Source organism: Rhinopithecus roxellana, chromosome 10, assembly GCF_007565055.1.
Source record: "Rhinopithecus roxellana isolate Shanxi Qingling chromosome 10, ASM756505v1, whole genome shotgun sequence".
NCBI classification, from domain to species: domain Eukaryota; kingdom Metazoa; phylum Chordata; class Mammalia; order Primates; family Cercopithecidae; genus Rhinopithecus; species Rhinopithecus roxellana.
The window spans coordinates 60421899-60434907 of NC_044558.1; the positions used below are offsets into that span (position 1 = coordinate 60421899).

At 39.6% G+C, this 13009-nt stretch overlaps 1 protein-coding gene across 5 annotated transcripts in view; it reads right to left on the reverse strand.

The window, feature by feature from the left end:
- DIP2B (disco interacting protein 2 homolog B) overlaps nt 1-13009 on the reverse strand; it is a 261827-nt gene that overhangs the window by 63794 nt on the left and 185024 nt on the right. For 3 of the 5 annotated variants that reach the window (XM_030939863.1, XM_030939861.1, XM_030939860.1), the window contains 6 exons: nt 12450-12572; nt 8835-9032; nt 6930-7021; nt 4138-4248; nt 1104-1227; nt 379-488 (listed from right to left, as the gene is read on the reverse strand). In XM_030939863.1, coding sequence (XP_030795723.1) covers nt 379-488; nt 1104-1227; nt 4138-4248; nt 6930-7021; nt 8835-9032; nt 12450-12572 — 758 coding nt within the window. The remainder of the gene's footprint in view (nt 1-378; nt 489-1103; nt 1228-4137; nt 4249-6929; nt 7022-8834; nt 9033-12449; nt 12573-13009) is intronic. The other 2 variants (XM_030939864.1, XM_010385341.2) reach the window with 1 other exon arrangement.

The window sequence follows — 13009 nt, forward strand, 5'->3', positions numbered from 1 at the left end:
TCTGTTTTTTTAAGCAGAGCTATTTTCCCTTCTCATTTCTCCATTCTCTTATCCCCAACCTCTCTAAATAAGCAGCAGAGAAATTTCTCTGCCAGTACATCATTTCCTAAACGTTTGTACTTCCCTAAAGTCTTCTGTAACTTTCTTACATGAAGAATCATTTTTTTTGCTGTCATTTTCTTGGATGTATATTTATGATCAAAATAATTAAGATAGAAGATCTACTACAAGGCACTTTACAAGCCAAAAGATGGAAATGTCACACAGCAGGAGGATCTTCTAACATTAACATTGCAAAAATTTAGTTTTATATTTTGAAAGGCAGCAAGCGAAGCCAAAGGAAAAGCCTGAAAGCGTATTTTACATCTTAGGACTTACCTCAATGTACGCCGGTTCTGTCCCAGCAGGTGAGATGTGTGGCTGCCAGTCTTTTGGGGGCTTTGAAAGGTACTTGGAATCTGTTACAACCCATTTGAGCCGGGGCCAACCTAAATCAAACCCAAAGTGAAAACTGAATTACCTAAGCCATCAGGGAAGGAATTCACACTGAACTGGTCATTTTTAATATCAAGAGACCAAATTAAGATCATGTTATAATCAATAAGATACTTAGTTTTTATTAGTTTTTAGTGGGAAATCACCAGACAATTATACCTTCTTTCAAAAGTACAATCGTTCCACATGCTAATTCCAGGCCTTGACATTACCTCAACAACTGGGAGGTCCATTTGGCAGTGGAAGTCCACTGAGGTTAGTGGTCTATCCTCTGTCTCTACATGTAGCATTTAGCTTTAATGTACAGAGTGGTAGCTTTTTCCAACCATCGGCATAAAGGTTAAGGGTGTGGGCTGTGGAATCAGACAGATTTGGGTTCAAATTGCTGCTCGGCCATTCATTAGCTGTGACTTTGGGCAAGTTATTTAACCTCTCTGTTTCTCAGTTTCCTACTTGTAAAATGGGGATAATAGTGGTACCTACTTCATAAGAATATGAGAACTAAATAGAACCTATATGTAAAGTACCTAGCTATTACTGAATTAAAAAGCTAATTAAAGCACTCAGTTTTAACTTTTAACTGATAATTCAGGTACAATATTACTAACCTTTAAACTGTACAATTTCTCCATTCTGGGTTTTTGGCAGTCCTTTTAGACAAACTTCACTGGTAAGAGCTAAGGCAATACCACAGCTTCCTAGCAAGAAGCCAATCTGCTGACCTCCAGCATCCTGTGGAGAAATGATAATGAACATAGGTAGGGGAGCAAATGTGAGTACACTCATGCCCACATCTGACACTTAGTAATGCTCTGGCACTTTGTGTGTGTGATAACATTCATGGAGCCCCACCAATATCTGGCAATTGTCAAAATCCAATGACAATGTGTTCTTCCAAATAATTTCTACAAAACAAACATTTCCTGAGCACAAATCAAGTATTAACCAGACATTACTAATGGTACATCTTATCAGACAAATGTAACCATTTTATTAAAGAATCAGCAACGATCCTCTTTTAGTTTCCAGCAAATTAAATAAATGCTAACATGGCTATCTTCCCCTAGCCTCACCCCAAAATTCAAGAGAAAAGCCGTCAGGTATGAACAAAATAAATAATGTAAATGGATACTAAATGTCCAAGCTGAAAATGAAAGTTAATGGATGGATATACCAAATCCGTATACTCCTTTTATTTTTCTGTTTTAAAAGGGATAGATTTAAGTCTTACACAACAACAGCAGCAAAAAGAACAAAAGATATAGTCTAAAGTATTTCCATTAAAATATCGTCTTACAAGTATCATTATGAAACCACACAAATTCTGCCAACTTAATAATTTAAGAACAACCATATGATTTCCTGATCAAATTAAGGATACTACATCCCAACAACTAGAGTTCTGGGGATGTTATCAATTTGTTTTTTTTTTTTTTTTTTTTTTTTTTGAGACGGAGTCTCGCTCTGTCACCCAGGCTGGAGTGCTGTGGCCGGATCTCAGCTCACTGCAAGCTCCGCCTCCCGGGTTCACGCCATTCTCCTGTCTCAGCCTCCCGGGTTGCTGGGACTACAGGCGCCGCCACTGTCGCCCGGCTAGTTTTTTATAGTTTTTAGTAGAGACGGGGTTTCACCGTGTTAGCCAGGATGGTCTCGATCTCCTGACCTCGTGATCCGCCCGTCTCGGCCTCCCAAAGTGCTGGGATTACAGGCTTGAGCCACCGCGCCTGGCTCAATTTGTTTTTTATTCCTTTCAGAAATGCTTTTTCTTTTCTTTCTTTCTTTTTTTTTTTTTTTTGAGATGGAGCCCCTCTCTATCACCCAAGAAGCTGGAGTGCAGTGGCATGATCTCGGCTCACTACAACCTCCACCTCCCGGGTTCAGGCTATTATCCTGTTTCAACCTCCCAAGTAGCTGGGACTATAGGAGTGCACCACCATGTCCGGCTAATCCTTGTATTTTTAGTAGAGATGGGGTTTCGTCATGTTGGCCAGGCTGGTTTTGAACTCCTGACCTCAAGTGATCCACCCGCCTCGGCCACCCAAAGTGCTAGGATTACAGGCACAAGCTACCGCGGCCTGGCTGATTTCTTTTTTTATTTTTTTGAGACAAGATCTCGCTTTGTCAGGCTGGTGTACAGTGGCACAATCTCGACTCACTGCAAACACCGCCTCCCAGGTTCAAGCAATTCTCCAGCCTCAGCCTCCTGAGTAGCTGGGATTACAGGTTTGTGCCATCACAGCTGGCTAATTTCTGTATTTTTAGTAGAGATGGGGTTCCACCATGTTGGCCAGGCTGGTGTCAAACTCCTGACCTCAGGTGATCCACCCACTTCGGCCTCCCAAAGTGTTGGGATTACAGGTGTGAGCCACCGCACCTGGCCAATTTCTATTTATAAATCCACATCCTCCACCATATTCATCTTTGACATCAGCCCTCAGAAATAAACTGCATGACAAAATTAGCATCAAGTGGCTCATGGAGAAATCACTCAAACATGGAAATCTGTTACATATGCTTCATTTTAGTTGGGCTGATGTATTGTTAAAGTAAAATCTTACAATCCAGAGAAGTAACCTGTCATCACGCCATCACTTTCCACCTAATGGAAATCCTAGGTCATATGATACAGTTAGAGGAAATCTCTTTACAAAAAGGTCTCAACTACTATAAATGTGGATTATCTATAGCCTCTGAAGCAAGAGTGGGATTCTTTATAAATGATCAGTGTTGAAAGTCAAGTATGCCCCCATGATATTTTATTTTATATCTGAAACACAGTCTTGCTTGCCCTGTTGCCTGGGCTAGGGTACAGTGGCGTGATCACAGGTCACTGCAGCCTCAATCTCCTGGGTTCAATCAATCCTCCCACCTCAGCTTCTCAAATAGCTGGGTCTACAGGTGCACACCGCCATGCCTGGCTATTTTTTTATTATTTGTAGAGATGGGGTCTCCCTATGTTGCCCAGGCTGGTCTCAACCTCCTGGGCTCAAGCAACCTGCACACCTCAACCTCCCAAAGTGCTAGGATTACAGGTGTGAGTCACCATGTCTAGTTGCCCCAGTGATATTTATTTATTTATTTTATTTGTTTGTTTGTTTGTTTGTTATTTAGACAGAGTCTTGCTCTTGTCGCCCAGGCTGGAGTGCAATGGCGTGATCTCAGCTCACTGCAAGCTCCACCTCCTGGGTTCACGCCATTCTCCTGCCTCAGCCTCCCGAGTAGCTGGGACCACAGACGCCTGCCACCACACCCAACTAATTTTTTTGTATTTTTTAGTAGAGACGGGGTTTCACTATGTTAGCAGGATGGTCTCGATCTCCTGACCCCGTGATTCACCCGCCACAGCCTCCCAAAATGCTGGGATTACAAGCATAAGCCACTGTGCCTGGCCTCGCCCCAGTGGTATTTTAAATGATATACAATACTATACAAATTCTATCTTAATTGAAAATATGTTATTTGCATAAAACTTGTAAATATTTAACAAATACTTTTTCTACAAATTTCATGTTTTTAGAAAGTGAAGCTGAGTACTTCCAAAAATGGTTGAACAGTTTTTAATGTTGTGACTGCACCTATCCAAGAACTCAATGCCTGCCATGTCACATCAGGCTACATTCCTCTTAAATTTAGCAATGTTACCTTTCTGGTAAGAGGTACCTCTATAGGCACTGGAATCACTTCTGCCAGGAGGCATCCATAAAAAGCCACCATAAACATGACTGGATCATTGTTGGGGTAAACCAGGGCTACCTAAAATTCATAATGACATTCAGTTTAACAGAGGAATAAAACCATACTAATGCTTTCAATGTCACTGTCTAAGTATATAATATTTATCACGAACACAATAAATCAAACTATTTAACAGCCATCTGCTCAAAAGGAAATTAAGTTACTGAGATAGAGACACACATCTAAAAAGATCTCCGACATGCCCATGATTATACTACACATTTTGTGTACTATACTATAATGCATTCATCCTCATCCTCATCACAATTTTTCACTTAATCCTTTTGGTGATTTAGCAAAAAACAAACCATCTTAAGCATTAAGTTAATTACTTAGGAAACCCAAGGCAATTTACTTTAGTTTAGGGCTAAGGCAATAAAATAAATGTAATGGATCTCTCCAGATAGAACAGCATATTAAAGAATAAACCTTACATCTCTGGAGAGAGCCTACAACTGTGGATTGACTTGATCACCATGTTAGGGCCAACAGAAGTTTTCTTACTCTTTTTTTTTTCTTAGACGGAGTTTCACTCTGTCGCCCAGGCTGGAGTGCAGTGACGCGATCCTGGCTCACTGCAAGCTCCGCCTCCCGGTTTCACATCATTCTCCTGCCTCAGTCTCCCGAGTAGCCGAGACTACAGGTGCTGCCACCATATCTGGCTATTTTTAAATATTTTTAGTAGAGATGGGGTTTCACTATGTTAGCCAGGATGGTCTCAACTGATCTCCTGACTTCGTGATCTGCCCACCTCGGCCTCCCAAAGTGCTGGTATTACAGGTGTGAGCCATCGTGCCCGACCAGTTTTCTTACTCTCTAATTCATTGTATTAATCCTTGTTCCCTTACCCAACAATGCAAATGTTTCTAGTAGGAGGGCATTTGGTAATAGGTGTAAGCAATACTGGCAGAAACCGTATGGATATACAGTTAATTCATTAATAGAACATAAACCGTGAAACCTCTATAATAAGTTCAAACCTGTGATCTCACCTGTAACACATCACAGAGATAAGTGACTTTTCCTAATTCACTCCAGGAATGCAAAAAAAACCAAAAGTCACTACCACTGCGGAGTTTGTTACTTGGCTTGGATACTCACAGATTAACATTTGAAACTTAATTACATCATGAGACTTGTTTCCCCTTCTTTTGCTTTCAAATACTCTTAACTCACTCCCAAGAGAAGTTCGCTTTTGAACTTTTGAATTTTCCTAGGGTTCTGGAAAATTAATTCCACAAGACATTTAAACAACCCATTTCCTTCCTGCACAGTGTCCATGTTGCTAGGGAGACACAAAATCATCCGCTTAGGGTTCAGGAGGACAAGGAAACACTCGTGTGTCACATTTATAAGTAAAAGTCATGCTTTATGTGCCCTTTGTCACAATGCAAAAGTATTTTCAACAGGCTTAGTTTAGGAGATTCCACAATCATAAGCCAATCAAAATAAGTCTATTGTGTAGTTGGTGTTTCATTCTACGAATTCCAAATGAAAAGTAATGGTAAAAAGTGATCGTATTTGGAAAGTCATTAATAGGAAAAATATCTTCAAAAATTAAAAAAACAGTTTAATGTCCCCTCAAATTAAAGGAGAAATAAAACTATGTCAATTAGTTTTTTCTTTTCTTTCTTTTTTTTCTTTTCGAGACAGAGACTCACTCTGCCGCCCAGGCTGGAGTGCAGTGGCGCAATCTTGGCTCACTGCAAGCTCCGCCTCCCGGGTTCACGCCATTCTCCTGCCTCAGCCTCCCGAGTAGCTGGGACTACAGGCGCCCGCCACCACGGCCGGCTAATTTTTTGTATTTTTAGTAGAGACGGGGTTTCACCGTGTTAGCCAGGATGGTCTCGATCTCCTGACCCGGTGATCCACCCGCCTTGGCCTCCCAAAGTGCTAGGATTACAGGCGTGAGCCACCGTGCCCAGCCCAATTAGTTTTTTCTTAAAAGTAACATGAATCTTCCTCTCTTTTTACATAAAACCACAGAAAAATGTTTTAAAAGATGTATGAGGCTTTGTTGTTGTTGTTGTTGTTGTTAGGGTCTCACTCTGTTGCCCACACAAATGCAGTGGCAAGATCATGGCTCACTGCTGCCTTGAACTCCTGGGCTCAAGCAATCCTCCCACCTGAACCTCCCGAGCAGCTGGGACTACAGGTGCGTGCCACCACGCCCAGCTAATTTTTTAAAAAATTTGTTTGTAGAGATGGGGTCTCACTATGTTGCCCAGGCTAGTCTAAAACTCCTGGCTTCAAGTGATCGTCCCACCTCATGTCCCAAAGTGCTGGGATTACAGGTGTGAACCACTGCACCCAGTCTGTGTTTGAGGCATTTTGTAAAGAGGAGGAAAAATAAAAATAAAAAAAATCAAAGAGCAAATTTTGTTGCTGTTTTCTTGTTGTCTAAAGATTCAAATATTTATTTCTGGAAAGACTAAGGTTTCTCTTTCTTTTTATTAGCACCTAAAGAGATTAATGACTGGCAGCTACAGGAAAGGACATGTGAATTTCCTTCAACCCAGGAATATGAGAATTATCATCTGGCATTGGGCTAACCTGGGTTTGAACCAAACCACTTTTATTTTTCCAAAAATAAGAGTTATATAAATTTTCCTGTTGTATATTGAAACTCCAGAATATTAGAATATTAGCATATTAGAAAACAATAAACACCACCTCCCTAAAACCAAAATGCCAATTACCCTGTCTCCAGGTTTTAACACAGGTTCATTTTTGGTCCCCAGTTTATTAAGAAGTGTGTAGGCCAACTTTAAACTTCTGCTCCACAACTTTCCTGAAAAAAAAGAAACAAAGAAGTCTTACAGAAAAAAAAAACAAAAAACAGGTCTACCTCAATGAAACAATATTCAGATCATCAGCATAGTCAATGAGACAATGGTCACTACCAAATGATGGGTTAGATGAGTATCATTCACCTCCCAACACACAGTAGGCCTCCCCACAAAAGCTTTATATTCATTCTAGTTTACAAAAGCCAGTCATGCCTTGAAACAGAAATAAAACATCACCAGATGCTCATCCTGGTTTACATAATATTTCAAATTCTTTTCTGAAATAATCTGCATATCTTTAGAAATAATTTGATGTAAACTGATCACACTGAAAGGGAGGAAAACAATATTTTTAATTACAAGACTGAAAATCAGAAGGATACTTCTGTTCTAAGCTTTTTTTTTTTTTTTTAACCAAAAAAAAAGACAGAGTCTCGCTCTGTTGCCCAGGCTGGAGTGCAGTGGTGTGATCTCGGCTCACTGCAACCTCTGTCTCCCAGGTTAGAGTAATTCTCGTTTCAGCCTCCCAAGCAGCTGGGACTACAGGTTCGTGTCACCACATTTGGCTAATTTTTGTATTTTTAATAGAGACGGGATTTTGCCATGTTGTCTGGGCTGGTCTCAAATTCCTGGCCTCAGGTGATCCACCTGTCTCAGCCTCCCAAAGTGTTGGGATTACAGGCATGAGCCACCGTGCCCGGCCAGCTTTTTAAAAAATTTACGAATATCTTCAGAAATGTTCTAAGCTTTTTCTGAAAAACCACTCACATAGGTGGTATCACACACTTGAGGAAACTGCAAAGCAAAAGCATGACTCAAATGACTGAACATTCCATACTGCTGTAATTTAGTGAAAACAAACACTAAAATGGAATTATCTGTATGAATATGTGGATGTATTCATAGATGTTAAATAAACATGCAAAGACTTGGCCAGCTAAATGCTTTCTTTAAGGGTTATATGAATGAAATGTATATATAGCTTCTGAGGTGAATGTTAAAACAATTTTAGCAAAAACAAACAAAAAATGCTTTTCTTTTCCTATTCCCTCCCCTCCAACACCCTTAGAAATTCTTATTTTAGATTATGAGATAAGCAAAAGGGAAATTATGTTATTTTAAATAGCTATGTTATTTTATATACAATTTATTCAGAGGGGCATCCAAAGTTTAAACTATGTCAACCTGTGTAATTCTTTAAATAAAACCTTGTTTTTCCTCAAAGATTATTTTCTATCTAGGTCTATGGACACTGTGCTCCACTTGCAAAGGAGAAAAGGAATCTGTTTGAATAAACTAGTACAAAATCTCACAGCCCAGGGTTGACCCCATTTTTCCTTGAAGTTATTTTAAAAAGAAAAATTTTAGCTGGTATGCAAAATTAAATGGAAAAGTACTCATTCTTCGTTCATTACAGAATTTTGTGCCTATTATAATCAAGAAGCAGGATGGAATAAAGATTCAACAAGTAATCAGTTTCAATTGTTAGATAAAACCATCTGATTTTCACCATACATCATTAATACTGACCAAATGTTTTTCTAAAATTCTCTTGTAATGTTAAAACATCTACGGATGTGCAAAGTCTCTCTTCTTTTTGCTGCCTTTTAAATATTAGCTGGCTTGCAAATACCGCTTTAGCAAATGAAAATATTTGGCAATAGCTTTACTTATAACTTAGGATCCTTTTAAATTATTGAAAAAAATCTACTGAAACATAATGGCCAGCAACTGCTAAGTATCTAGATTAAAAACGCTACCCATGATATTCTGAAGAACTCTCGGAGAGAAGGATCTGGAATCTTGCAGACTCACCATATGTAAGAGTGTAAACTGGTTTCCCTGTCATGTCCAGTGCAGTCAGACAGGAGCATTTTGCTTGAGTGGTACCCCAGCGCTGCAGGGCAGATTCAAGAGCAGGAGGCCAGTTACAGATGACTCCTAAAGGCTCTCCTTTCACAGGGGTCATCTGCCGTCCCTCCGGCTTGGGCTGGTTGGGGTCTGGCTGAGGTACTGCACCAGGAAAAGACCAGTGGGTGAAATGAGTACAAATACCAATGAACACAACTTAGGTCTCTAATCTCAACTGCATCTTCCTTTTCATTTCATATTTATCTGGTTTAAACTCACTTTGAGAAAGGACATGGTTAGAAATTGTGGTCCACAAACTGGGCCTTAATTCAACTTTCCAATTAAATGTGAAATCATATTCAATATATTCTATGCAATGAACAAATCCTGACCCTGACAAAGGAAATCACTGCATATATAGAATAGCACAAAATACACATTTTTTGTAGCAATTTCACAATTTTTGGCAAATTTGTTTTTAAATCTTTACAGTTTGTGTCCAGTGTGAGAGAGCCAGGTTCTACTATACCAGATTATGTTTAATGAGAAAGCATTACACTGTGAGTCAGAAAGTCCAAGTTTACACTGACTTTTTACTAGCATTACCCTAGGCAAATTGATTTACCTGAGCTTGGCTTTCCTCATCTGTAAAATGGGGATAGTAACAGTTATACCTCAGGGTCATTACTTCACTCCAATAGATAATGGGCATAAACCACAATATCCCATGTCTCCACACCTCTGCACTCATCTCGTATGGCCAATCCCTTTGCCTCCTGGTGAACTCTTCCTCATCCTTTTCAGGACTCTTCCTCATCCTTTTCAGGACTGAAACAGCACATTCTCTGGGAACAATTCCCAACTACTCCCTGAGGAGACTATTGCTTCCTTAGTGCTCCCACGTTGCCCTTAGGAAAGCATTGAGGATCCTCAAGGACTCCTTTTACTGTACAAGTTTTCCCCCACAAAGGCTGATGGCTTCTTGAGGAAAGGGGTGGCTCTTACTCCCCTTACTGCCTATAGTGTCTAATACTTCAAGGCTGTTCAATAATGTCAGCTGAATTGAATTTGGGTGTGTGTTTAGGGGGGAGCTAATTATTAACATGCTTATTCCAGAGATTGGGGGTGAATATTTCATATCCTTTTACAGATAAAACAAAAATCCTCTTAATTTTTCTAAAATGAACAAGCATTATTCAAACAATAAAAATCAAAAAAAGAATCCCACATTTTGTTTTCTCCCTGAGACGGAGTCTTGCTCTGTCGCCCACGCTGGAGTGCAGTGGAGCAATCTCGGCTCACTGCAACCTCTGCCTCCCGGGTTCAAGCAATTCTCCTGCCTCAGTCTCCCAAGTAGCTGGGATTATAGGTGCCCGCCACCACGTCTGGCTAATTTTTGTATTTTTAGCAGACGGGGTTTCACCATGTTGGCCAGGCTGGTCTTGAACTCCTGACCTTAGGTGATCCACTTGCCTCAGCCTCCCAGAGTGCTGGGATTACAGGCGTGAGTCACTGTGCCCGGTCAAAGCCTGCATTTTTGTAGCAGGAAAGATAATTTACACGTGCAACAAAAAGTCAAGTATTTACTGAGTGTCAATTATGTTCACAGGATATGATAAACATTGAGAAAATAAATGCTGCACACATTATTCTTTGAACAAACATTATGCCTAGTAAGTGCCTGGTATAAGGAATATGGAATCTGAGCTCTTAAGGAGTATCTAGAGTGCACCAGGGGACACAAACACACACAGACTCAGCGCTAAGGCTAGGAAAACATGAGCAGTGCGTGACAGACGCATGGACAAGGAGGGCAGAAGTGGGGCACGTCTCCACCTGGAGGAGGAAATGTCTGAGCTGAGTCTTAAAGGATGAGCAGGAATTAGCCAGGTGAACAAGAGACGAGAAAAGAGGCACGAAAGGGAGAAGGGACAGAATGAGCAACAAATCTTAGATGGGCAAATGAAATATGAAATAAATGGTATTTTATATAGCTCAATGACAAATCTGGGGATTGTACTTAAGATGCCATGATTCATTTTTCTACTAACATAAAATTCATGAAATAGTTTCACTCCCCAATTTGCTGCCTTAGGTTAAATAATAAATGTTTCAACTGTCCTTCTGCTTTGTATATTCCCAGACCCTAAACCACCAGATTAACTAAAAAAAAAAAAAATAAACACGGGTGTTTCTAAATAAGTATTTTATTTGTTTGGACAGACTATGTATAGAGTAGGCATTGTTTCTGGCCATGAAAGCTGACATTATCACCATTGTCCATTAGGCTTCAATGCAGATTCTGGGGCACGTTCTTTCAGATTTCCAAAGACATACAGGTATTTTTCTTTTCCAAATGTAACAATTACTCAAACAAGCAACTACTGCCTATTTATATTGGTAATTAATGGAAAGTTGTTAGTTCTATTCTGCCAATGCAATTTTTTCAGGTAAGATTCCTATTAAACCCTGACCTTCATGTGCCTGGTCAGTACCCAATGCTAGAAACACTGGAGAGGCTATTGCTGGCATGGGCATCTTGAACATCAGTACATCATGAAAGACATCCACCATTCAATGAGTTTAGTGATTCCTAAAGAAACAGATACTCATCTTAACCTCATATGTCAGGTTGCTTTCTGTGGCATAAATTGGGCTAAGACCAGATCTAGTCTACCAATGTACCTAATTCTATTAACAAGCTGATGTGATCAAAACCTATTACTATTAGTCTCAGGACATAAAAACAGACTACAAAGCTACCAAGGCTTAGCTCTTTCAACAAAAGCTTTTCTTAGGTAGATCTATTTGTCTAGATCTACTGTCATCATTCTATACTTATCAAATGGCCATTCTCATTTTATCCATACTCACACCCATTCCCCTTCCCTATTAAATCCTAGATATATGATTTCATCCATAATTTAAAAATTACTGAATGAATAAATCACTGTTACACTTCCTCTGTGAAGCCTTTCCTAACCCAGATGGAACTGATTTCTTCCCTTCTCAGAAGTGCTTATATTGGCTGATAGATACTTAATACTTAGCTATTCACATGGATATATTTTAGCACCTGTCTAAACCGTAAACATGAAGGAAATAACTGTATTTTTATAAATCTTTGAAACTTTTCACCATCAAACACGCTGTCTTGTAGAAAGCAGAAATATATGTAGCGATTGGTTGATTCATAAAAGGACTACATTATATGAAAAAAAGAGTAGGCAAACTTTTGAGGTTGAATTTGATATCCACATCCAAGAAAATGCCAAATATAAATAACTCATAAAATCATGTATTTGGGATAGTTCCTAATTTCAAAGAGTTTATTTCCAAAGACAGTTCTATGCTTCACGGTTATCTCTTTGCCTTTCTTCCCTCTTCCTCCCTCCCTCCTTAATTTTCATCTAAGATCTAAAATGCAGATGATCATTAGGGAAAAAAGAGCAGAGAATGATGAACTCTTTGAACCAAGAACTGTGTCTTGTTCATTCTTTAATCCTACAGTACTTGACACATAGTAACTGCTTAAGATAAATTTATTTAATGAATGCATGTTTTTGGTATTTTTACTACTACCTTCCACAATTTCTTCAGAGTCATCCACAAAAAATTCCTTTAAGGGAGGCCTTTTGGGTCGTTTCAGAGTGTTCAGAAGCTGCTGGATTTTTGTAGATACTCTGCTACTGACAGGAACACCTGTAAGGGAAAAAATGGTAAGTTAAAATTCATTGACTGTAAGGATATTTTAGTTCCTCAGTTCCCTCAGGAGCTTTTATTTCTAAGGCCATTTGGCCTTTGTCCACAGTTTCCTTCTCTTTTGAGGAGACCAAATATGCACACAATAAGTTTTATGACAACAGAGAACAAATATGGTACTATTATTAATACATGGCTTAAGGATTTCACCTAATCTTCCTTTTCTGTTATTCTTTTTTTTTTTTTTTTTTTTTTGAGATGGAGTCTCACTCTGTCTCCCCGGGCTGGAGTGCAGTGGCACGATCTCCGCTCACTGCAAGCTCCACCTAATTTTTTGTATTTTTAGTAGAGATGCGGTTTCAACACGTTAGCCAGGATGGTCTCGATCTCCTGACCTCACGATCCACCTGCCTCGGCCTCCCAAAGTGCTGGGATTA